Genomic DNA, 26,185 nt, shown 5'->3' on the forward strand with positions numbered 1-26,185 from the left:
GCGTATGCAGCGGAAGCGTACAACTATGGGAAAATGAGTTGTTTAGATCCGCTGCAGCAGTAACGTAAGTTCCGATAATCTCGGAGTTGTAGAGCGTGTTATGTCCACCGAAAATGTTGTACTGTGTGATAACGTGTTGTTCGACAGTTGTGCGGTACTTGTATTAACTCACTGTACTGACACATGCACATTTAGATGTACTAATGAGTATTTCAGCTGTATGCCACTTTTCTTCTACTTTACTAAATTTCAGAGAGAAATAATGAACCACATGCTTTGCCTTATATATATTTCGAAAGTTACTGTTAATTTCAAATAAATGATTTTTTAAAAATTGTTTCCTACACACAGTCGTCAATATGTTCAATAAAAATGAACAAATGGTTAACGGTTACTTCTTGGTTTTTAGAGTTCATTAATACAAATACTACTATTTCTACTACTACTACTCACTTCTATTAACGTGGTGTAGTTGGGGTGTATAAAAGAAGAAAACAAATAGATGAATATGAACAAAAGCATTATTACTATTATTATTATTTATCTTTTGTGCTCAAATATGGGGACTTTTGGTCCAAACCACTTAATATAGCTACACCACACCTACCTATTTCCCACAGAAGAAAGTTCCGGTATCTAAAATATCAGCGGCTTACAATTTGAAAATCACAGACAGTAATTTAAACTTAAAGTACTACACGGTGCAACATGAGGCAGTCGAGTGAGGCTACGGACATCAGTGGATAGCCTGTTGTTAAGTTTTAGAGTATAACCTGTAAACCTGATTATTAATTAATTTATTATTATTATATTTTGGCGCTTATACAGCCTATGTTTTCTCCTAACTCGTCACACTTGCAGAAATGATGTCGTTTGGAGAAAGTACCAGAATCTTAACTTCAGAGTACCCCCTGTAATTTCAAGCCAATCCGAGAGGTAATTAACGAAGCATTTCAGAACAGTTTGCAATAATTTTGAACGTTAGGTGGCGCTGCAACCAAACTATGATTTTGGTGAGGCTCAAGCCCCGGGAGGGAGAGACCTGGAGAGAGAGAGGGAGGGGGAGAGAAAGGGGAGAGCTGTTTCCTCTCCCTGTGTTTCTGCTGTGCACAGCGGACTATCTCCTCTTTCTCGCAGTGTGCTGAGCCTAGATGCGGCAGGTGTGTGTGTAAACCGAAGCTTTTCTCACTTTGACCACCTGACCGACAGAATCTGGATTCTAATGCATATCGGCTGCGCACAGAGTCCATTTCGGTTGTGAGGATGTTGCAGTGATAGTAGAGCATCTTCTCCGCTGTATCGCGCCCAGCCGGCATCGTCAGCTGTTGCTCTAGGAAGAGAGTGGAAGAGTGAGGAGCAACAGAAAAGGCCAAACTATGCGACTGATTTACAATCCGTAACCGTTTCCACCCTAAGTCGACCGGGGAGCGGATGCGAGCAGAGGTTGCCAGCGAGCCTCTAAGTATTTTCTGCTCTTTGTCGGTACCGGAGGAGCTGTGCCAATGGAGAAAGCGACTCCACCGCCCCAGCCTGGGCTTCAGCTCTCGATAGCGAAGACTGAAAGTCCAGCAGAGGACATCTCCGGTCTGACTGACGAGGAACTGCTCAAGTGGACCAAGGAGGATCTGGTGCGCCGACTCAGGCGGTCTGAGGCCGACAAGATGAGCGTGATTCTGGACCACGGGAATCTCATCCGGGAGGTCAATCGTAGCCTCCAGCTGCACTTAAACGAAATCAGGGGGCTGAAGGTGAGGGGGCGCGCATCGGTGAAGGATGAGATCATAGGCTTGGAGCACACCTGAGAACGCGCATAGCAGGAGCAATGCTCTGCTGTTTAGAGAGCGCCTCTGCAAACATGGTGTGAGAATAGATGGTATATCTGAAGTTCTGTGTGCCATTGTATGGGTCATATGCGATCATTTGGGTTTAGATGGATGTAAAGTATATGTGCACTTTTAATAAAAGCCTCTAGTTTCCATTTTAACTTTTTTGAGGTGGGAAATACGGGCTTTTAAAGTGAACTAAAAAGGGAAGGGATGTTTGTGCTTGTTAGCAAAATCAATACCAAGCTGTGCCCTTTCCACTCAGATAGAGCAATGACGAGTAGGTTTCACTTAAAAATGCTTTCTTCTAACAGCAATGTCCTCAATAAATCAGTGGATTTGTTCATGCAGTGCTCAAATCTGATCTTGTCTTCGCATACTTTAGATTCCTAGAAAAATTCCTTCACATAAATCTACAGCAAGTGGAACACAGAATCAAGTGGCAGATGCTCTAAAACTGTATGCAGGCTTTCTCCATTTCAGTAACCTTTACCCAGTGCCTTCATTTTCTAATAAAATAATTATTGCACAGTGTCCACAGTGTTTACAGTTAAATTCTGAGAATCAGCCTGGGGTTGTCTCAGCTGAAGCACATCGGGATCATTTGCTTTTCTTGGAGACCTCGTCACCTCTCCACCCATCCAAGCAGCCTAATTACACAGGAAAGAGCTGGAGGGTACAAAAGGGGGAGTAAGTAGGAGATGGAGGATAGCGGAGAGTTAAGTTGTTACAGAAGAGGAGAAAAGAAGGAGGTCTTTTGGAGGTGAAGAAAGAATCCTTAAGTAAATGTTGCTTAGTATGAAATGTTTAAGGCATGTGATCTATGACCTTGCCTCATTTCTGTGTGGCCTTTTCATCTCCTCCAGCTGATTCTAATTTACATTACGTATTTCACATGGTACACAGTGAGTCACTGCATTTATGGGAAAGGACGTAGGATTAGGATTTAATTTCATTATGATTGCATACACCATTTGATTGCTATCCGAAAGAGCAGTGAAATGTATTCAAATTGCACAATGGCTTGAGTGATTTAGTCGAAGTTAAGTAACCCATGAAAAATGACTTTGTTTTGCAACATTTCAGAAACGAATTTGTGTTCCTTAAGGAGCATTTTTTTCCTCAGGCTTTCTGGTTCATACACGTAAACTGTGTGTCGCTCTTTTCTAATTTCTAAATTTCTATTATTTCTCTTCTTGCTTTCACAGGACATTAACCAGAAGCTGCAGGAGGACAATCGTGAGCTGCGGGACTTGTGCTGCTTCTTAGATGATGATCGTCAAAAAGGAAAGCGTGTGTCCAGAGAGTGGCAGCGTCTCGGACGTTACAGTGCCAGCATAATGCGTAAAGAGGTGACCCTCTACCTCCAGAAACTCAAGGAGCTAGAGCTTCGACAAGAAGAGGTAATCCGGGAGAACCTGGAGCTGAAGGAGCTCTGTCTTCTACTGGATGAAGAAAAGGGGGTAGTAGGTGGTGGAGGTGGCATTGGGGGAAGTGTAGGTGTAGGCAGTGTGGGAATGGGAGGGTGCCGTAACTCCATAGACAGCCAGAATAGCTTGCTGCTAGTGCCTGGCCAGGGGTTGCTAATGAGAGACGTAGGGGATGGAAGCAGCACTTCCAGTGCAGGGAGTGCTGACAGCTCTGATCACCTTCACCATAAACAGCCTCACCTGGCTGCAGGAGTGGGTGGGGTTGGCAGTGGTGGGGAAAAAGGAAGCCCTGAGCTTCTACATAAACCCAGGTGTAGCAGCATCAGTGGAATAGGAGGTGTAATTGGAGGAGACAGGGAGGTGTCCAGTCCTGAGCACCCAGCTGGGCGCCATCGGAGTACAAGCCTGGAGTACCCATACACCCTCCCTCAGCTCTGCCGGCCCCGCTGCGGCTCTATATCTGTGCCTGACCATAGTCGGGTCATGCGGGGCCTTAGTCCCGAAAAATATGGAAGGAACGTGGGCCACCGAAGTCCGGAGCAGCACCCCAAACACCACAGCTCTGACCTCGTCCTGGGCCAGAGGCAGCACTTCCTAGGTCAGGGAGGCACCGGGGAGCTTTATCAGCGGCACAACAGGAGCAGCATCAGTAGTACAGGATGCGGAAGCCCAGAGCCCCGGCAGGCACATTTGGGGACTGGAGAGCACCATGAAAAGGGCTGTTTCATCCAGGGGGGCAGCCCGGAAACTCACAGGCACCAGTACAGCATGAGCCCTGACCATGTGAAGTTTGGCAGCCCAGTGAGAGAAGGGCAGAGGAGGCCGGCTGGAGACGAGCTGTCACCACATCATCGGAGCATCTATAATGGCATGAATGGTAGGTTTATTTGTGCCTTGTGATGTGATCATATATACTGACCTTCTATTTAACACCTAGTTTTTCCATGCACACACCCCCTTAAAGTCAAGTGGATGATGTTGCCCTTGCTTGTCTTTTAAATATAAAACATATAGCAAGCTGAAATAAACTGAATTATACACCTGAATGAGTGGCAGGTTCATCAGAAGGAGACACTTTATCAAAATAAGTTGAACTGCCAAACATACCGTCTTACTTATTGCACTTATTATGAGCATATATAAAGGCTAATATATATTCAAGTGTTTACATGTTTTCCACACCTTAGTCGCTAAGTTACTAAATCAATGTCCATACTCTGAAGACTCTGGAGCTCCAAAACCCCTTACTTTTATTCTCTCTAATTGCTTTGCATGATTTAACATTGAAAATAATACCTATTTACCTCATACTGGGCCTTGATGCTTCTCTCTACTCCATATGAAATTAGCTGTTTTTTGTCCTTGTCTTCCCTTAAGGTCAGCTTAGCTTTGAGCCAACTTTCTCATAATTGTTGCCTCTCATAAAGAGAAAGTTTGGATAACAAACTCATCTCTTCACAGCTGAGTGCCCAGGATGGCCATATTAAGGATATCCCCTCTCAAGCATTTAAAACAGCCTGAAGCCTGAGCTTTTAGCTCACAGGGATTACTTGTACATACAGTGACCTAATTATTTGAAACTTCAGCCAAGCTACGTATAAGTCAAAAAGGAATTTATGCTAAATAGAGTCAAAACTCTTAATTTTTTCTGTATCAGACTATTTGTTGATATTGCAGAAAATTTGTTTTAATATTTACCAGTTTCTTCTGTTTTATACTTAAGATTTATTACCATTAAATTTATATACTATCAGTGCTACTTTTGGGGGGCATATTGAGATGCTTCCTATACAGATGGTGAAGGTTGAACAGTGTGAAATATTGTAATCAAATAAATATCTCAACATATATAGATATACAAATATACAGCCATGTGCCCAGACATACTTAAGGATGAAAAGTGTAGCATTTCAGGGTTTAGTGTTACAGTTTGTTATAGCATAGAGGTGTTTTTTTTCTCTGTAAACGCAGACATTTTCTAAAATGAGATTTACAGGTTAGTTTGGAATTGGAATGCACTTGTTTGATTGAGAAAACTGAGATACTCATGCTTATTCTGACTGCTGCAAAATTTACAGCATTATTGATTTTTTTTTTCATTTCAAGAGAAATGTGGGCTGACTCAGGACAAACTGAGAAAAAACACAGGCGTTATATGAATCTTTCCAGCTCAAATGATCCACGCACAAATTTGAGTTGTAGCATTGCAACTGTTGCCACACAATGATGAATAAACCTATTAAATGATGAATTACCTCTAAATCTTTGCTCCATTTGCATCCATCTCTGAGAGATCGTGGGGAGCTAAGGATGATGAGGACGAAAAATCAAAGTACCAACTTGGCTGCTGTTTAAATACCCCACAGTGGCTGATAATGATTTCTGGAGTCCGGGGGAAAAAGTGCTGAGTGGCACAGAGCTCTCAGATGCTAAAGGACAAATTCCTCAAGGTGAAATATCTACCTGACTTTGCAATATAAGCTTGAAATTACAAGAGAAACAGAAACAATTTACACAGAGCAAACTCAACTTTTATAGCGAGGATTTTAACTGTTTTTGTTACCAAATGATGAGTCATTTATGCCAATTGGATTATTATATGTTTACCTAACAATATGCACTTAAAAACTTTACAACTTCAAAGAGGTAGTACACAGATCTTTATATATGAACCTCAGTTTACAAGTCACAACATTTGGTTGCTTTTGAGCAATTTTGTGGGCAGGGATAGCTTAGTAAGTAGAGTGGTGATCGGAAGGTCGGGGGTTTAAATCCACTGAATGGCTACCCTGAGGTTACCCCTGAGCAAGGTACCATCCCTACACACTGCTCCCCCGGTGCCCAGTGGCTGCCCACTGCTTCACAGAGTGAATGGGTTAAATCCAGAGAGGAATTTCCCCACGGGGATCAATAAAGTATACATAAAATAAAATCTGACAAGTGACCTATTGGTGTCATGAGGGCAGCATGGTGGCACGGTGGTTAGCACTGTTGCCCCACAGCAAGAAGGTCCTGAGTTCTACGTAATCTGGCCGAGGCATTTCTGTGTGCAGTTTGCATGTGGCTTTTAACTTTTTGTGGCACTGATTATCTGTAAAACCCAGCGTAATACTAACAATGTCTGCCTCCAGAGACACCTGAAATTAAAGCACTAAATGGCCAGTGAATGCATTTTAAGATCCACAGTAGAGCCATGGTGACCTCAGAAACTACTGTACAGTATCAAGCATGCTCTCTTTAGCCATTTTGCAATCTCTATGGATTGCGCTGGATTATTATAAAGACACACACAACTTTGATTTGGATCATAATTCTGTTTCTATTTTAAGGCTCAGCGCAAACTGTAGCTCTATGAGAGATTTCAATCTTGATGTAACCTGAAACCCATATGATGTCTGCAAAAGCCACGCCACATTAATGCCTCACAAATCCTTAACTGGAAAATGTTGTGAGTGCACAGGGTCTGGTAGTTTGCCAACTGTGGCATAACTGTTGTGAACTTAGCTCGGAGTGAAATGCATGCACCAAATAGCCGTTAACCAGGGCCGTAAAGACTTCATTAGGCTTGTGTATGACAGCGGTTGAGCATGTGTGTGGCTTGTGTGAAGTCATATTGGTATATCATAGCTTGTCATCTGTCACAATTGATGTTTATCTCCATCATGAACATGTCGCTACAGGGCTTCCATGCCTCCACTAACCTGACAAGGGAACTAACTTTAAGTGTCACTATAGGATATTTACACTTAGATAGAGACATGCAATCAATACGTTGCCAGAGGATGATGCTTTTTCTGAAGTTAACACAAAAATACCACCCATCTGATGCTGGCGGATTAGGATACACTAAAATGCCACTTAAACTAATACAACTGAAGGAGAATGAAAAGGACAAGAAAGATGAGTAGATACAGAAAAAAAGATGTGTGGGGTAGGAAACGTAAAGAGAGTAGATTTGTTGCGATATCCCTTTGTGTCATACACTGACCTAACCTTGCTGCCATGTCCTTTTTTGGATGAAGAGGAAATTTAATTCCTGTTACGATGTAGTACACTCCACTCGCTTGGATTATCCTCTAAGCCCTTTGCACAGCATTATTTCATTTTTTATGATCTTGCATGTATGCTTGTGTGTGTGTGTGTGTGTGTATGTTTGTGTGATTTGGGTGGATGTGCTAAAGTGTCCCAGGGTCAGTGTAGCGATGAGGGTTTATTTTCTGACAAATGAACGTCTCATATTGATGTAAAACTCAACAGTAGCAAAGCTCAGGCCATTTAAATTCCTGACAAAATCCACAAAGAAAGCAAAACAACACGCTGACCTCTGTAGCCTTTTAATACAATCTGCTGCAACATCTTTCAGGAAGCTTATCACACATAGCCTATTCTGTCATTGTTACAGTCAGGAGGAAGGAATACCAACAAAATGAAAGTACTCGTGCTTTTACTTTGGTTCAACTCCGAGTTTCTGCTTGAAGAAAATAACCATTATCTTATTTTCTCATCTTGATGACATATATCCAAAAGTATATTGACTCATTTATATATAAAAAAGGGCATTACAAGAAATTACAAATGAAATCAGTGCATGGCACTATAAGCTTTAACCTCCTAAGACCCGAACTCTTCCACTGCATGCATTTTTAATTTCTCTTTGATATTTGGTCACACTGGGGCCCGATGAATGTAAAAACAAAGAATTACCAGATTTTTTTTAACCTTATTTTTGTTTTTAAGAAAAGTAAGAACCACATATGAGCATATTCGTTTAACATTTTGATAGAACAGTAGCAGTATAATGTCCTCATAAGTGGATATCAGGCCCTTGTAGAGCAAAATTCAGTATTTTGGTCTAAATAACCCAAAATGTGATGTCCACATATGTGGACGCCAGGTCCCACGAGGTTAAAGCAGCAGTAATTATTGGCTTGCAAATATTAAATTGCAGTAAACATTAAAGGCCATTTTGACTTTGTATGCGATGAGGAGCTTTACAAATAATCAGTAACAGCAAAAGATCAATTGTGACTCATAGCACAAATATCTGCCTCGTGATAAAATCCCTCTCTGATACTAATCAGCCATGAACACTACAGTCTCCTGACCCAGACTGCAGGGATGAATGTTCACTAAGCCTACAGGATCTCTGCACTGCAGAGGGTCTTCTTCAAAAAAAGAGGAGAGACTTAATCATGTTTTCTGCTTTAGCAATCACATGTTCTGCATATTAGCTTAAGCTGCTCAGATGATCAGGAGGAGAAAAATAGGCTGCATGAGAAAAGAAAAGATGGTGCAGTGTGTGGGGAAACCTTTGCTCTATTTTCTTACAGTACATACAGTACTGCAGATGTGTGCCACTCTGTGTACTGTATTTGTAGTTTGCTTGAAAAGTGTGTGTTTGTGATAAAGACAAAGCCATGCTTTTTTTAGCCAGTGACTGCTACTTTATTCTTAGTTGTTTTAATGAAATAGCTCAGTTTGATGTGATACACGCGCAACACGAGCCTTCTCAGGTGACAGATCAAAATAAAGATACAGTATAATGTCTAGCATTGTAATGCAAGCTAGTGCTACATAATGGCTAAACCACAGATATATGAGGCTCTCATGTAATATTTGATATCAGTTTAGACAGAATATTAGTAAACCCATATTAGCCTTCCAAATATCAATAAAGCTACATTTTTCTGCTAGGCTATAGCGTTATAGTGCATGCATAATTCCTGTTTGGATGATTGGCTTATACTCGAATAAGAAACAGCATATAGGTGTAATATGTTGGTGTTTTATTGTTTATATATAATAGAAAGTCTAACCCATTAGTCTGACAAATATAATGTTATGGCAGGTAATGGGTTTGGTGGAGCATAAAATTTGTACTAAAGAGTCGCTAAAGTTAGCTGAAACTCTAATATAGTAACATCCACCCCCCACACAGTGGGGAAAAATAATACACAGTAGAAATGCTGAAGAAAGCATTTTCTAATAAAACCCCATGAAACAACCATAAAATAATAAACAGCAACTTATTCATTCTCTCAAAGAAAATGGAAAGAGCTCAGATAATATCTTTTAAAGTCTTGGATTTAGCTAATTAGCAAGACATCAGCTCAACATTACCCCAAGTTAGAGTACATACACAGTTTATTCCAGCACCTATAGTTTAGTGTTGTAATTTATTTTAATTGAAGAAACATAGAACAGATTTATGGCACACAACTACATACCTTTACATGTTTTTCTATTTAAGTATCAAATAATGTTCCATTTAGGATTTCTCTTGGGTACTCCCAGCCCGTTCACACTCCCGAGGTGTAATATAATGATGATTTGTCAAGTCCCGCGGTGTTTTACAAATAACTTGATGAATGCCACAAACTGAAATAATTCAGTCAAACCCTGAAGTTGTTCTGTATTCTGCAAGTGCTGCTCAAATCTTTACCTTGTGATTGAATTTTTTTACAAATAGTTTTCAAAATACTCTCAACTAAACACATTCTTCTTTCCTACTTCAGGCTTGTGGCTATTTTATAAAATCTCTCGCTATAAACCTCTCTTATTTTTCTTTTTTATATACTCAAGAGGAACTGACAGGCTCTGGTCCTCCATTCTCAAGCATGTGATCGAATTAGCAAAGACCAATCCACTCTTTCATTCCATCTGTTAATCTCTATAATTGTGGCATTAGTTCAGACTGTCCAGCTCCTCTGGCTGCTGCTTAGAAGTGCTGCTGCCTGTCAGTGCAACAGGAAATCATCACTGAAGCTGTGGTCTCAGATAATGTTCTCCCTCGCCAGTGTCGTTGAAAAGCTAGTCTCTCTCTCTCTCTTTCTCACTCTCACTCTCTCTCTCACCATCCTAATTGGCTGCCAGTGTGAACAACCAGCTGTCGCAAAGAGAGAAAACTCTGATTACAAAGCCCTGTTTCGGGAGGATGTGGTGTTTGCCAGACTGAGCTAAGGAAAGAGGGTTGAGGAAGTATTTGAGTGGATTACTGGCTGTTTTCTTCCCCTCCTTCTCTCCCTCGTTCTGTCTTCCTCTCTATAATACATCTTTTTTTCTTCCTCTTACTCCACTCTATCCTCTTCTTCCTTGCTTGTCTGCCAAGGCGATGGATGGAAAGCATCCCTTGAAAATTTGTCAAGTCTCGCAGTCTAAGTGGCCTGGGGAAACTCAAATGTTTGTCACAGCTGCTTGGTATGAAAGGATTTAGGGGAGCATTAGGCTGGTGTAAGTCAAATGGAATAATATTATAACCAGACAGTCTCATCTGCCCTGCCATTCCAGCGTTACCTTTCAGAACTTCTTGAACTTGCTTACACAACAAATGCCGCAAAGACCAACTAATTCTGATTCTAGCAGTTTTTTGTTTTGCAGTCTATAACTCATTTTAAAATCCCATGGCATTGGATCTTTCTGCAAATAAGAGATGAATGTTTAATTTACAAGTTGAGTAGGTATTCCCTTATTGATGTCTTCTATCATTAAAAAATTGGTTAAAATTTCAAAGATGCTTTAGAGTTAAGGCCATCAGAGACATTCAATTCTCAAGGTGGATGTCTTCATCTGCAGAGGGGAAAATGTTACTTTTAAATGTTATCATGGCCTTTGAATTTGTAATCACATCTGAGACCAATTATCCCAAACACCCTTGCCTATAGGCCATCAGAGCAGCTATTAACCCAGGAGTGCATGATTAGGCATTTTGTTTATCTTCCACTGGTGCATATCATTGTCATTTTTAATCAAGCTGCTCTAAGCTTTGTCAGTTTAAAGCCTCCTCCCCCTGGATGCAGCAAAAAGCTGTATATTGCCTCTGCAACTCTCAGACAATGCCAGATCCACACAAATACTCATGACAGTGGTAATGTCAATGGGAAATGGGGTGTAAAATGTGTCTAACATAAAAACAAAAATTGTTTTCAGCAGACTAAATTATAAATTAGAGAAAGGAAAGGAGGATGATTTTGTGCTGCAGATTTAGAAGAGAAGAGCACATAATCAAACGTCTTTCCATGCATAGCTTTTAGAATCACATTGTCATACACTGTGGCATGACTGATGTTATGATTATGGGTTCATAAAAAAAAACCCCATAAGAAGATAACTCAGAATTTTTGATTATGTCGGGCATTTAACTATTCTAGGATTCTCCTAAACATTTCCCCAGCAGCAGCTCGTAAGTGGCTCTTTGAGTTATGAAGAAGGCTGCTTGGCGCATACTAGCGTTGCTCCGGCCCAAACCCCAGAGGTATGTGACAAATGTTGCACAGTAGCCCCACTCATCCGGTAGACATGCAAACCCAGTGGAATGGAGAGCAGTCTTTGTCCTCTTACGCCATGCCAGTGGGGAACAGCCCACTGAGCTGAAAGGAAATTAGCTTGCTAGGCCAGGTAATTAACTGAAAGTTGAGTGGCTGCCATGTATGAGGGCAAGAGTGGGCCTGAGGGAATTTCTCACAGTCCCAGAGTCACCAGCAGTAACCACATTTTGCTACTGTTACATTTACTTCAGTTCTAGCTGTGTGCCATTCTGAGAGCTGTCAGTCTGAGGGTATCAGGCAATGAGGTGCAAGACAAGGAGGAAAGTGAAGCTGGACAGATAGACCTAAGTGAAGCATGGGAAGTATGCAGGTGAGGCTGTGAGAAGAGGGTTTGGTACATTTGCATACATTTTGTGAGCATTAGCTTAGTGATCACATAAATTACATATTAAATTAAGGTTAATTTACCTTCATGTTCGCAGGCAGCAAATCTGTAGTTTTTGCTAAACTGTGGCTAATGTGGTCACATATTTCTGGACAATGTTAAAAGTATAGCAGTGTAATATTAATCAGCAAGTCAGGGGTGCAAAGTCAGACAAAATGCTTTTACTTTCTTTCTGAAAGTAACATGTGACAATTTCACATTTCTATTAAAAATATCTGTCATGTTGCTTATTAATTATTTGTTTTAAATGATTTGAACCTGTCTTCAATTGTTTTAGCCTGCTTTTAAATGCTTATTTGATCAGTTAAATTGATTTTTTAACTTCTTCCCCCCCAAAAAAAAACCACGAACAAAAGTTCAATTTTTTTACTTTAAACAAAATTGGCTGCCTTAAAAACTACAAGTAGTTAAATCAAATTAAAATTCTTTGATTCCCCCTTTAAAACACAGAAATATTCTGAGATGATTTAACATCATCTCAGAATCAAGCTGTAACAGCACGTAGTAAGTAGTGAGGAATCCTGTCTTCATTGCAAAAAGCCACATTTATGTTGGTTGTTGCGTAATCAAAATATAAACCTCTGTTTTGGTTCATCTGTCATTATCACTGGTCATGCCCGACAAAGTATGCCTCTGTTTTTAAAGCCCCTGATTGTGTTCCATTACACAATTTAAATTTTATGTTTGTGAATTCAACTTTTAATCTTCAAGAGAAACAACATATTATTAATTCTTTGTAAGGGCTCAAAGTCTTGTGTAGGGCTCATATAGCTTGTCTGTGGTTTATGTCAGTTGTGCATTGTCATTGGTCATACCACGCTGCTGCTCCTATCAGAGTGATGGCTTTTATAGCTCAGCTGTCTGTTAAAAATGAGATAACTTATCAGGAATATAGCATGTTGAAAGGATGCAGTTATCTACTTCCTGGGGCATAAATTATCTAATGTCCATTTTGTGTGTTTGAGGTAATGGTTTTCCTGATTTACAATAAGGCACGTGTGGAGCTTCCATTACTTTACATTATGTTAGACCATGAAATGATTGGCACCACTGTCATTATATTTATGCCGTTATCTCTTACTAGTTCTCTTTCAGCGATGTCTTTTGGTCTGTGAGATTTCCTCTCCGAGATATTTAAATCAATTTTATTACCCCGACCCCCCACTGCTCCAGACTGACTGGCTCATTTCCTTTACAGTTATACTAAAAGGTACATTTAATCATTTAATTACCTGGCTTTGTGAGAACTTGAGCTGCAAATAAAGCATCTAGTACACAGAATTTCTCGGGTTGCTTTAAATGACAATTGATGGTCAATAGTGACCTGAAATGATAACACAATGATGAGTTTCCCAGTAGAAACATCCTTATTTCGATCTCTTAATATTCCGCTAAGCTCATCTTTTTATCCTATGTTAATAAGTGCTAACAAAATCTTATTTTCACTTTTTCATGTGAGAAGAGCTATGTGAGAATGGGGGGGGGTGTAAGAGCAGAATGTAAAATCACATCCACACGTCGATGTTAAAGTAGACTTAATACTGGCTCATCCTTAACACTCAAATTGACAGATGGTTACCTGTGCTCTATATTGCATTATATTGTTTTGAAGTAAATGCACAAATTGTTACAGTGCATTGCATTATTTTTAGCTAAATCTAAAGGGCTTTTAATATGACATAAATGCAAAAAAAAAAAAAGCATTATTGTTGTTTTTAATAGCAAAGGAAGGGACAGCCTGAAAATGTGTAAACAAGTTTCAGCCCCAAGGCATGGGTCATCGATGTCCCAAGGCTTTTGGAAGATGAAAAGCCAGACCCTTTAAATGCAGACCCTTTGTGTCACGCGAAACCGCAAAGAATTCTGGGATATTTGAATATCTAATTCAGAGCTGATGAAATTACCAGTATTGTTTCTCATCCCCACCCCTCTAACTGGCACATGCATCGCAATCCTCTATACGCTGCTCTGTGCCCGGTCTGTTATATTATTCATCAGCACTGTGGTGTGATGGGTGGTGACATGTTAAAATAGAGCAACATCAGTTTATCTTGTGAATGTCTGCTTAAATATTTAATTTGCCTTTTGAGGATCATAGCAAAACACTACAGCAGTGCATGGAACAACAACAAGCTCTTGTAGAACTCGAGGAGATGATGTGGAGCTTCAACACAGAAGACAAAAGAGGCAGAAGAAAAATTAGAGGCTACAGTTTCTATCTATAAACCGTCATGAAAGAAGTCTCCTTTGTTCATAAAGTTAATGTCTTCAATTTAACTACATTTTGCCATAATTTAAGCACTGCTCTGTCAACGTAACTGAACAGGCTTGTGATTCAAAAAGCGATGTCTTTGCACGTGTTTGCACGTTGTTTCGTGAGTATGCACCGTCTATTTGATGTATGTATTTCTTTCTGAAAGCACACACAAATGCAAACACACACACAGACATCCCTCGTAGGCTCGATCAGCCAACGGGGCGCCAATTATTCACCTCTATTCCAGCGAGTTTCATGCTCTCGTGTCTCTGTGGTCTATTTCAGCTGAACAGTGAGCCATGCAGCAGACACATAGGCTTCAAGTTATTTGCTGTTTCTCCCTGCTGCCATCACTTACTCTGTTACAGTTCTCATGCCTCAGTTGGCCATTGCACATTTATCATAGCAACGTGGCAAAAAAAGGCAGCTTAAATTAGGGAGGTATTGCTAAAAGCCACGGTTTGTAGGATTGAAGTTAAAGTAGATACATTTATATGTTAAAAAAGAAGAATAGAGAAGAACAATTTCAACCAATAACACTGAAAAAATCTTCTCCTAAAAGTAGTGAGTGACTGATTTGTAGGTTACTGACTTACTACTGGGTTTAGTGTCACTTAAAATTGAAAGAAATACTTTATGTTGAAAGTACGTATTTTTTTAATATAGCATTAAATTGATCAGGAATGTTGTCACTGACAGTTAATAATTATTGATATCACTAATTACTTGTTCTTTTTGATTAGTGACATTTCAGGCCAAGTTGCAAAGAAGGCAGTCATATCAAGGCACAGGCATTGGCCAGTCTCAGGTATTATCTTTTATGTGAAACTCTACCTAGAAAGCCTGGAATCACTTCTTTACTGTTCATGCTGAGACCGGAGTTTGTCGGTACCATTACTGAGAACCTGTGTGGCCTCTGTTTTCCAAAGTGCACACTGTGATGTTTATGCCCTCTTGCTCAGTTGTGCACCATGTCCTCCCAATTCTCTTGCTATTCTGGTTAGAGCCAGTTTGTACCGTTCTGTGATGGGATTAGTGCACACTGTTTTTAGCAATATCTCTCATGGCTTTATTGCTTAGAACAAGGATGCTGTGTTGATTTTCAGAAGTTCTCCTTCTTCCATTTTAGGAGTGCAATCAAACCTGCAAAGGCTGCTTCTCCAGGTGCTCAAAGAGCTGAATTTATTGCTGTGATAGAATGATTGAATTCATGATTTAACTAGCATTAGGCCTACATTGTGTGCTGAAAAACAGTGGCAATATTTGCTGTGTAAGGTGTTGATATGCCATTAAAAATCACGTATGATACGTATATGTTATTGTATTAAACATGCTTTGTCGTAGATAAAAACAAATGTCCTTTTATTGAAAAAGACAAAAAGAAACAAAACAATTACAATTTCTTGGTGAATCAAGCTTTTTGGTGTACACTGTCACACCACGAGCTCAGTTGTTGTTTGTGAAATCTAGTAAGCAGATTTTGTTTCTAATAAAGCTAATTTATCTTCTCATTTAATGCTAATCTTTTTTGTGTGAATTCTAATAACATAATTCATTATTTTCAGGCAGTAATATTCAGATATTTAACGCAAAGTTCAAAACTATGTTGCATCCATCCATTTTTTTAATTGGTAATCCAGCTGGAGGCTGTGGAGTGGCTGGAGCTGTTATAGGGCCAAAGGTGGGGAACATTTTGGACAGACTGCTAGTCTGTCACAGGGTAAGCACAAGGACAGGGAACCACACACTCACATCTAAACCTGTGGCAAATTTGCAATCACCTATTCACCTAACAAGCAAGTCTTTGAACTGTGGGAATACCTTGGAAAGAATCCACACAGGTGCAGGGAGAACATGCAAACTCCAAACAGAATGGTCCCAGCTCGGCACCAGAACCTTTCCTTTACTGTGAGACTAGCCACTGCACCACTATTTAAAACACAGTCTTTAAGCGTGACAAAACAGTCCTGCAAAACAAAACAAAATTCAGTGTTGTTCTCTCTTTGTGTAATTTTACTGATTTAAAAGATAAGAACAGGCTCTGATAGCCTGGTGAAACCAAGTGTAACCAATTAGCATGTTGTTGCTGCTATATAGTGCTGCAGAGATGACCAAGCAGAACTGAAGTGGTATGAGCTTGAAGTCTGGTCTCACAAGACTGGGCATGGCCAAGCACAGACTTGACTCCACAAATACCCTGCATGTTCCTCTTTTCATTTGGTGTATGTATTATGGCCATGCATAATGTTATGCATTCTGAGCTTGCCATCACGCTCCAAAGTCGCACATAACAGCACAGACTTCAGCTGCCTGAGGGACATTAAAACAAGCTGCTCTCCTGCCAGATAGCTTCACTGACTGACTGACTGACTCTAGTTGTCTGTCTGACTGCCAGCTAAACGGAAGGTCACTGATCTACCATGCATCTCAACGGGCTTTCCTGCCCAGCCAGCCTGAATAATTTATATGGCAGATTTTTAGAAGATCTGAGGGAATGGCCACGTGAAATTACCTTGCATTGATTCTGTAAATTGAGAGAAGGAGAGAGAGAGATGAATAGAAAGCAACAGATCAAGGAGGACTGCGAGATGAGTAGTCCTGGGAGCAGGTTCATGTGTTTACTGGCTCGATTCACACGTCAATAAAAACTTGATTACCGGTTTTGATAAATTATATAGATACCGTCATTCTGATTTGTTTTTGCAGCTCCTTTATTGTTATTGCTCAAAGCCAGCCTTCTTGAATAATTTTCAAGCAATTTTCATCAAAAAAGAGTCTTTATTTTGTTAACAAAGTGTTAAAAGGTTTTGCAACTTCTTTATGAAGTGCAGGCTTATGAGTTATATAAAGTTAATAATTTGGTGTCTGGTTGCTAAGGGAAAAGGGCTATATTCAGTATGGGAGCAGCTTCTCCCAAGTCAATCTTGCAGATCTCTTTGAGGGGAAATTTGGAGGTTTTCACTTGAGCTTTGGTGTACAGAAGCGAAATTTATGAGAGCTTACCCCCCAACATTATTCTAGACTAATCATATTATCTATATACTTGACCCACTGTTAACCCCCTTCCCTCTACACATCTCTCGCATGCGGTTAAATCCAATTTTGGTTTTAACATCAGGCTTCCCCATAACAGAAACAAACACAGCCTAAGTTTATTGTATGTTTTCTCACATTGTAACTTTCCTTGAAAAGGTCACAGGTGCTGGTTAGAATTCAGGAGGAGCAAGTTTAATTAGACGCTGATTAAGTTCTTTTAAAAGGATTCTCTGAATTTTGGCACACAGCTGGTGTGTAAACTGACCTGCACCATCACAAGACAGCAGTTTATAATCCTGTGACCTGTGTGTGTGTGTGAAAGCTGACCTTGAGACAGCAAATCCATTCAAGCCAATTGTTTCTGTGAGTTACGCAGCTTGAATCGAGTTACTTCAAGCTAACACAGTTGAATGGTTGAACGAAAAACTTTTGTTTCTCCTGTGTTTTTTCCAGGAATAGTCTTCACTTCTAGTTGTTTTTATAGTGTGATGCAATTGAACTCAATTTTATTTATCTAGCCCCAAATAACAACAACAAACACCTCAAGGCATTATAGATTTATACAGTGCTAACATAACCAGCTTATAATGACAGCCTGAAAGAGTCATGTAAAGATGTGTATCAATACTGCTTTTTAATGCTTTTTCTTGCCACTCTTGATCCTGACTAGATAAAGAATAGTCAAATTGTTTACATTAAAAAAAAAACCTGAAAATTCGATTTTATAATTGTTCTATAGTAACAAAGCCATTCTGAGTGTGAACATGCCACATTGAAACTCATGAAACACATATCCTAGGCATCCTAAGCTCTTAGCTCAGGAACAGAGGTGGCTTGAATAAGGAACACATGGAACTAATCATATGTAGTATGTGTTTGTATGTAGAAGTAGTAATAAGTGGCATATTAAATTTTGGGCTACTATAAACAACAAAAATTCAAGGCTGACCTTTAATGACTTTCATCCTTAGATATATGCTAAAGTAAATTTTAGCATTAATACAAACCCGGATTCTGAAACTGCCCACAGACCATGTTCAGAGTAACATCTTTCAAGTGTAGAAAAGGTCTAAATACAGTAAATGTTGACTTCGCCTGTGTTAGCTGTGTGAGTAGAGAACGGTGCATGTGATGATGTACTTTTCTTTTACCCTGTTTGTGAGCTTTAGCCGTGAAATCAGTCCCATTACCCACATGCTGACCTCCAAGTGAAAATACCCCCCAGCCCACTGCTGCATCTACCCAACACTTTAAAGGAGTTTTCATATCTCTGTGTTATCCTGCCTTGTTCCCTGATGACCACACTAAGGGAAGGGGCAGGGAACATAGTGAAAGTGGCTACTGGAATCTTTTGCACAACTTGGCGGTCACAAGAGCATTATAAATCTTTAATGTGAGATGTTAGAGCGCCAAGGAGAGGAAATGTGCTGAAAACATGATTATGGACTCATGGGGAGGAAGAAACTGCTGGCTAGGAGAGAAAGAGATAGAGATATCAAGCAAGGGAGCAAGGATAAAAGAATTTTGAAGGGCAAAAGAGGTAAAGAGGGATAACATTTTTTTTTGCAAAGTTTGGTCTGCTTACAGCAAAAACATTATTGCACTGCTTTACCGAGTTGTGATCAGAACTTCTCACAGAGCCATTTAAGTATGACAGGAAACCCAGGAAAAGGGTTTCAAAATGACGTCAAGAGCTTTCCTTGTGTTTAGGAAGAGCAAAGTTGATTGCAATGGCATGTTCCCCTTTGAAGGTGCAACAGTTTCACTTGCAGAGAGTGAAGTGAGCTACAACTAAACCCGCATAATCTGGCAGTGGGGTAAGCAAAAAATATGCTAAACTAGCACATCTATCTAACCATTACAAAGAAAAAATAATCAACCATAAAAGGCTTAAACCTCTGTTTAACCTTCAGCTGTTAGAAATTAAAATGTAATAATTTGCCTTCAAGGTCACCTCAGTCTAGATGTTATCTTATAGGAGAGAAAGGAGATTTTGTAGGCCCTTCAGGGAGGAGAGAGCTCAGTAGGTAGAGCGTTCGCCCCATGATCGGAAGGTTGGGGTTCAAATCCACTGAACAACTACCCTGAGGTACCCCTGAGCAAGGTACCCTCCCTACACACTGCTCCCTTGGGTTTGGATTGGTAGCTACCCACTGCTTCACTGAATGAATGGGTTAAATGCAGAGAGTAATTTCAGTACAGGAAATTAATAAAGTATACAAAAAGTAAGTGACCGACTGATTCATATTTGTTTAGTTTACGAAATAAAACCTAAGAAAAGATATTATTTCAAAAGGCACTGTCTCCATGCTGCTTCTGCTTTAAATAGGTCACAGCAACAAATAATACTTCATTTGGATCTTGTCTTATGTGGTCTAATCAGAGACGTCAAGCGTGCACTGTGCGCCTCCGTTGTGAAGTACAATCCACCAGTCAAACCTTTTTCGTGTGAACTTGAGCTGGAAATTGATTGACTGCCTCACTAATCCAAATCATGCCCGCTCACCTTGAAACAAGTCTAATAACGCAGGTGCATTTTGTCTTCTGAACTTGCAGCAAAAAGGTGATTGTGTTTTTTCTCTAAAATGCCAAATTTTCCAGAGTCTCTCATTCTGCTCAGTCACTATGCAGGGTGGGCATGTGCTGATTGGCACCACTGTTCTAATAACAAACTTGCTGCGTTCCCAGTTTGATTTCCAACATATAATTTAGCTGATAACAGAAGCTGCTACTCCATTAACATGTTTTATTTATTAGTCATGTTTCCTTGCTTTTGCAGTCTAACCAGACAGACATCAACTCTAAATCATTAGACTAATGAGACAATCCAGTCTTGTCAAAACAACACATTCAAGTCTCTTCCTCTGTCTCGTTCCTCTTCCTTTTTTGTCACAGCTTTGATATCAGCCGGCTGCTGCACCAACAACTGTAGAAATGTCAAGCTATGGGACAGGTAAGAATCCCTCTCCACCTTGTTTCTTTTTCATAAACTTTTTTTGTGTGCATTAATTAGAATCTCTGAAAGAAGAAGAACAGCTAATGAAGGTCATTGTCTCTTCTTTCCACAAGGGCCCATAATCCTGTAATTAGCTCCTATTATTCTATTTTGCCATATAGTGTGCTGCTTCCTTTAGCTTGCGTCTTGAAACCTATTTAGTCGGATGGAGGGATTTACATTAGAAGGATTTACATGAATAAATAATGGACTCTTTCAGTCAGGAGTGTTTGAAATACATACAAAACTATTTGGACTTTATTCTCTTGCTAATCAGTAGGTAATCTGGATCTGAACCCGATCACAACAGATCCTGTGTCATTGCAGGGTCATTCCGTGACTTAGTCTGGTGCACTCCCTCCAGATGAGTAATGTGTTGGCATGCTTGATCTAGCCCAGGTGTAATCACAGTGGGTTTGCTGTGGGACTACAGAGTTAGAGGTGACCCTCTTCTGTCCCCGTATGCCATCCTACATCTTCAATCAGGCCCAGCGGGAGGCCGAGATGGTTGTGTTAATATTTAATGACCGCGAGACAAGACGTACCTCCCCCTAGAGGACAGTTGGGGCCCCCCTTGGCCACCCTTGTCGTTGTTTAGTACACCAACACACACAAACTGTAACTACAAGCCACATGCGTGCTTATTCCCCCACACACGAACTTCTCTAACATGCACATTAAGGACTGTTTGTCCTTTTTCTTTGCATTCGTTTTTTTCAATCCATCACCTTCTACAAAAACATCCGTGACTCAAGTGAAGAAAAGAATAAAGTGTACTTTTTGTCAGAAGATGATTTGCAAGCTCAGAAAAGGCAACAAGGATGTGCTAAGAATGCGGACTGCAGTCAGGCCTTCTGGTCGTCCCTTGGCTCTCCACTGAGGTGGAGACAGACGCAGGCAGGAACAAAGGAATCTGTCACTGATAAGTAACACAAAAACCTGCAGAGATTAACATCTTACTCGCTGAAACTCTCTCTCTTGCTTGCTCTCTGTCCCCCTCTCTCTCTTTCATTCGCTCCCCTCAACAGACTAACAGCTAATAGCTATTTATTCATGAATCTTTTTTTGAGAACATGCAAAGAATAAATGGCTTTGAGAATCAGGGCTCAAATTCCTTTGTTGAAAGCTCACTCACATTTACAACTGTCGACATTGCAAACTATTGTAAGAAAAGACTGCCTTCAAGGTTAAACAGTGGAAATAAGAAGCTGGTGACCTGTACTTGTCCAGCAACAAAATACAGGCAATCGGGCCTTTTTCCACACAACAAATATTGACAGGAAACAAGAGTGTGTGTAAAATGTGTGACGACTTTATTCCATTTAACTCTGTCATGTTCATTCTTGCTCACTGTCATGCTGTCATGGCTTACTGGGACTCTCAGATAGAACTGAACCAGCATTATCATTGTTTGAAACATCTGTTTCAAGGAAAACTGCAAATATAGAAATAATTAACAATATATCTGTTACAGCTCCTATTTATCATTTAAAAGCCTCATATATATTTTTAATTAATGTCCTGTTCCGTGACCTGCACACTGAATAGGATTTTGAATTATACAGGCTGTAACGCCCAAGCTTGAGATTAGTGAAACACTATCCCATACCACTTAAAAAATCCCTTCTTCTCAGGCAAATGAATGTGTTGCAGTGCAGTGAATAAGAACAGTGAATTTTTTTTAAATATTTATGGATTTATATATTAAAGTCAATGTAAAAAAACCAACTTTATTTATCCCCAAGGGGCAATTAAGATAGATGATATCTTGCCGACCATACATACAATACACAAACAGCACACTGGGGAGACAGGTCAGGCTAGGTAGCACTGGCCGGTTGACCACACGAGCAGCGACCCGAACTGAAACCACAGAAAATGCACAACATGAGGAAAGATGAGGAGAAAAAAAGAACTCCCCCCAAAATAAACTACAAGATTTTGAGAACTTCCAAAATATAAGATACAAAACAGCTAGGACAAGCTACAAAAACACTGCAGACACTTCTGCCCAAACAGGTATACAGTGCGTATATATACTTAGCCCTTAGCGCTCAGGTTTATCAGATCGGTCTGGGATGAAAAATGCCTTCCAAAATCAATCCGGTTGGTTTTTGACATTTGCTTAGGTGTTTTTGTTATTGTGTTTGGGATTTAAAAAGATTTAAAAAGTTAAGATATTCAATAATAAGCTATTACAAACAAAGAACTCTTGAGATGAAGAGTCTCACAACCTAAGCATACCCCAGTCACAGCGAGCACATGCACCCCTGTGACCTCACACTCACTGATTTCAGTTATTTTCCCAAACACACATCATTGTTTCAGTTCGTTTTTATTTGTTCTAAAATGTCGCTCAGTTTGATAAAAATGTATGTTTTCAGACCTACTTTTAGTTTTTAGTTAACTGCAATGGCATGTCTGTCTTTTCCTGTGCAGCTTTGACGCTTCCTCTTGACCCCAACTTGGCGACCCACGCCTCTCAAAGGGAGGACGGGTTGCAGTGAGACAGCCCTCCTGCATCTCAGGCCTTGATGGACACAAGCGCCCCTGGATGCCACCTTCCACAGCTCCGGATGGTCTGTAGTCCACGGCCTCATCCATTTGCTACAGCCGTTAAACAGCCTGCCTCCATGTTTTCATTTCTACATATCGAGAGTTTGAGCAGACAGGGGTGGGAGTTTTTTCTTTTTTTTCTTGAATGATATCAGTTTAGTTGGTAAAAACTTGTGATGACTGCTACACCTAAATGGATGCAAATGGAAATCTCTCCCGGCCAACCGAGACATGGCTACCTCCTGGAGAGCACCCAGAGAGAAAGTGAGAGCGGCTGGGGATTGGTGTGAGTAGATGAAAAGGACTTTGCACTGTATGTGCTGCTACTCTCTGTTTACAAATGCAGATCACTGGTGGAGAAGCACATAAACCTTTCTATATCCTGCTGTTAAAAAACTTATTTTCCTACACTCTCCCATTTTTTTCTGCTCCCGCCTCCCCCCGCTGTCATCATTAGAAGTGATCTTCAGTATATGTAATGAGACTGGTGTAATCTAATGCTCTGTCTCTCAATCTACAAATCCAGATGATCACATGATTGCCATCGTCTCCTCTCTCATTCATACTAAAAATTCAGAACTCTTTCAGCCATTTCAACTGACGGTAAAAATAAGACAAAATTGTATATGTCAAAGATGTTCTAGCAAAGAAAAAAAAACACATCCTCTTCCTGTGTCTTAAACCAAGATGGTCAACATTACTAGCTGCTGACAGATGTTCTTATTCTATGAGATGCAATGTTCAGGTGTAATTTTTCTTTTTGTATTATCTTCTTTGCTCCCTCAAAGCGCCTATATTTAAGCTGGGGAGAAGATTATACATTTCTCCATGTTGTTTTTTTTTACAAGTCCAAGTAAAAAGTAGATTATTGGATTAGTTTTCTATATATCTATATATATAAATACTATATGACTATTATTTTTGACTTACTGGTATTAGAACTATTATATGAAAATGCATATGATACAGTATATCAAATAATAAATAGACTTCTTTATCTAAAAGTGGATTGTTGGTTCGATTTTTATTTGTGTGCTGATTGCGTGAGTGAGCTTTGCAGTTAAACGTCAGGTTGGATAAGTTGTTTCACAGCTGCTGTAAATCAAAAGTTAACCCTTTAAACCCTAACCCGTCACTGGTGACGATTAGCATTTTTAGCAAGGGTGGGCAACTCCAGGCCTCGAGGGCCGGTGTCCTGCAGGTTTTAGATCTCACCCTGGGTCAACACACCTGAATCAAATGATTAGTTCATTACCAGGCCTCTGGAGAACTTCAAGACATGTTGAGGAGGTAATTTAGCCATTTAAATCAGCTGTGTTAGATCAAGGACACATCTAAAACCTGCAGGACACCGGCCCTCGAGGCCTGGAGTTGCCTTCCCCTGGTTTAAAGGGTAAATTAGGTCAGGTTTTAAAGGGTTAAATGGAAAAAAGTTTAAATTAATCAGTCGCTTGCAATACTATGAGCAGCTGCAAGAAATCACATGTTAAACATGATAACCCGAAATGTAGCCACATCTCATTCAGTCAGATGGTAGACAATAGTGTAAAAATGGAAACAATTTCCTATTGAATCACAGTTGCAGTTTGCTTTTCCTTCCTCTGCAGCTATAACCTTTCCTCATATCCTGCAACATCTGCTACACTGCTAAGAATTTCTGTTATAGCTGTGTGCTGGTCAGTGTTTACAGTAAGGGTACGAGTGACACACCGGTGTCCATGACACTCAGGTAAAAAAAACCCTTGGTTTTAAATAATTATGTAAGTATTTAATACTGACTCGCAAATAAATTGTCTAAAAGACAGCTGTGCATTTTCGCGAACGTCAGCTTAACAGAAGAAAGCAATGTGCTCGTTAGGCGCTACACTCAATAGTGCACTGATGCATATTTGGGGACAGTATGAGAACAAGACAGTATGGGCAAAAGACAGAATGACTGGGATTATCACAGAAAAAAATAGATGGTCTGTGTTCATTGTAATAAAGGAAAATGTCAGCATTTGCAGCACTGTCGTTCACTGTTTTAATGTATCCGTGATAGAGTAAGGACAAGAAGGCTCTAAGGCACAGGGGAATAACTTCTTCCGTCTCTGGCTACACAGACAAAGTATTACCAGACTTCTTATTTGATATTAGTCTTGGAGTTATGTATCCAAGTCAAGGTCAAAAAAGGTCAGGTATGGGCATAAATACAGTTGTATTAGACTCTCACTGGGTTGAGCTATTAACAACACTAATAGTGAAAATAATTGACGTTGATCTGGTTTGATATGATTGCTCAGAGTCATTAGAGTTTACTAATATGTCCCAGAAAATCTCTTTAATGAGGGTCTGTCTTTAAATCACATATCTTTACACTGCATATATGGGAAGTCCTGCTAAGGAGATGGAAGGATCTATAACCTCTGATGGAACTGAGTGATTGCCTTATGTAGTAAGTGTTAAAGTGAAAAGGAAAAACATACGATGCAAACAAACAAATACATCAATGTGTGTACATCCTGTCTTGGTGTGTTGTGTGTGTCTGTGTGAATTTATAAAGGGAAGTGTGTATGTGTGTGTGTGTGTGTGTGTTGTTCCAAATACAGTCATCTATGAGGTGTGTGCATTTCAGCGAGCCAGTCAGCAGCAGGTTGATTAGGACACACCCATGCCTGTTCGTCCAGTGTGCGTGCTTTTATTGATTTGTGTGCATCTGTGTATGTGTTCCTATTTCATGATATAAAGCTGCAGGTTATGTGTTTGCGTAAGTGTGTGGGTGAGAGCATGCAGCGCCCTGATCTGCTCTGCTGCATTGCAGCACGTCCTGCCCAACCCGAGGTCGCCGTCGTCCTCCGCCAGGGCATTCTTCCAAGGTCGCAGCAGGTCAATCCTCCCCATCTGCATACCCAGCCACTGCAAGGGTAAATCTATAAACACCACACCAAATCTGTCAGCTGTTAGAGCAATGAGACACCAGTAAGAACTAACACAGAGATCAGACATGTAATCTACCCAGATGACCAGTCAATCAACCAGGAAAAGCTATCAACACAAAATGAACTACTGACACAAACATTTTATATGCAAACACATGCAGCTGGAGTCAGATACAGTGACACTTTAACTGGGAAGGTGTTAGCCTAGAGGAATTTAAACAGGGGAGTGCTGGGTTTGTGCAGTGCTACTGTATGTGTGTATTCTGCTTTAGACTTGGTAGAATTTAACAAAATTACTGGCAGAGATAATATGACTTCTACATGACTAGATACTAGATTATATAAGGTTGAAACTCTGTTTAAAAATTTCTGGGAAGTGTACAGAATTTATTATTTATAAGTCAAATGATAGATTTTTCATTTGTTACTGACAGAGATCTGACAGAGTAAGATTCACAGCT

The 26,185-nt window shown here is 40.1% G+C and overlaps 1 protein-coding gene across 1 annotated transcript; it reads left to right on the forward strand.

Annotated features, from left to right (window-relative positions):
* Nucleotides 1–1,041: 1,041 nt before the first annotated feature.
* ccdc85al (coiled-coil domain containing 85A, like) lies at nt 1,042–23,813 on the forward strand. Its single transcript, XM_084930515.1, has 4 exons — nt 1,042–1,748; nt 3,032–4,130; nt 20,151–20,208; nt 22,690–23,813. The coding sequence occupies exons 1-4, from the start codon at nt 1,503–1,505 to the stop codon at nt 22,706–22,708; spliced, it is 1,422 nt and encodes a 473-aa protein (XP_084786641.1). The 5' UTR covers nt 1,042–1,502; the 3' UTR covers nt 22,709–23,813.
* The last annotated feature ends 2,372 nt before the right edge of the window (nt 23,814–26,185 follow it).

Source organism: Perissodus microlepis, chromosome 6, assembly GCF_051167445.1.
Source record: "Perissodus microlepis isolate ML-2025 ecotype Zambia chromosome 6, ASM5116744v1, whole genome shotgun sequence".
In the NCBI taxonomy this organism is placed as follows: Eukaryota; Metazoa; Chordata; class Actinopteri; order Cichliformes; family Cichlidae; genus Perissodus; species Perissodus microlepis.

Excerpts from the sequence above, each read along its gene's own strand:
- ccdc85al (XM_084930515.1), top strand. The coding sequence starts at position 1,503 with ATGGAGAAAGCGACTCCACCGCCCCAGCCTGGGCTTCAGCTCTCGATA. Across the intron at positions 1,749-3,031 it reads ACGAAATCAGGGGGCTGAAG|GACATTAACCAGAAGCTGCA; the intron begins GTGAGGGGGCGC and ends TTGCTTTCACAG. Across the intron at positions 4,131-20,150 it reads CATCTATAATGGCATGAATG|CTTTGATATCAGCCGGCTGC; the intron begins GTAGGTTTATTT and ends TTTTTGTCACAG.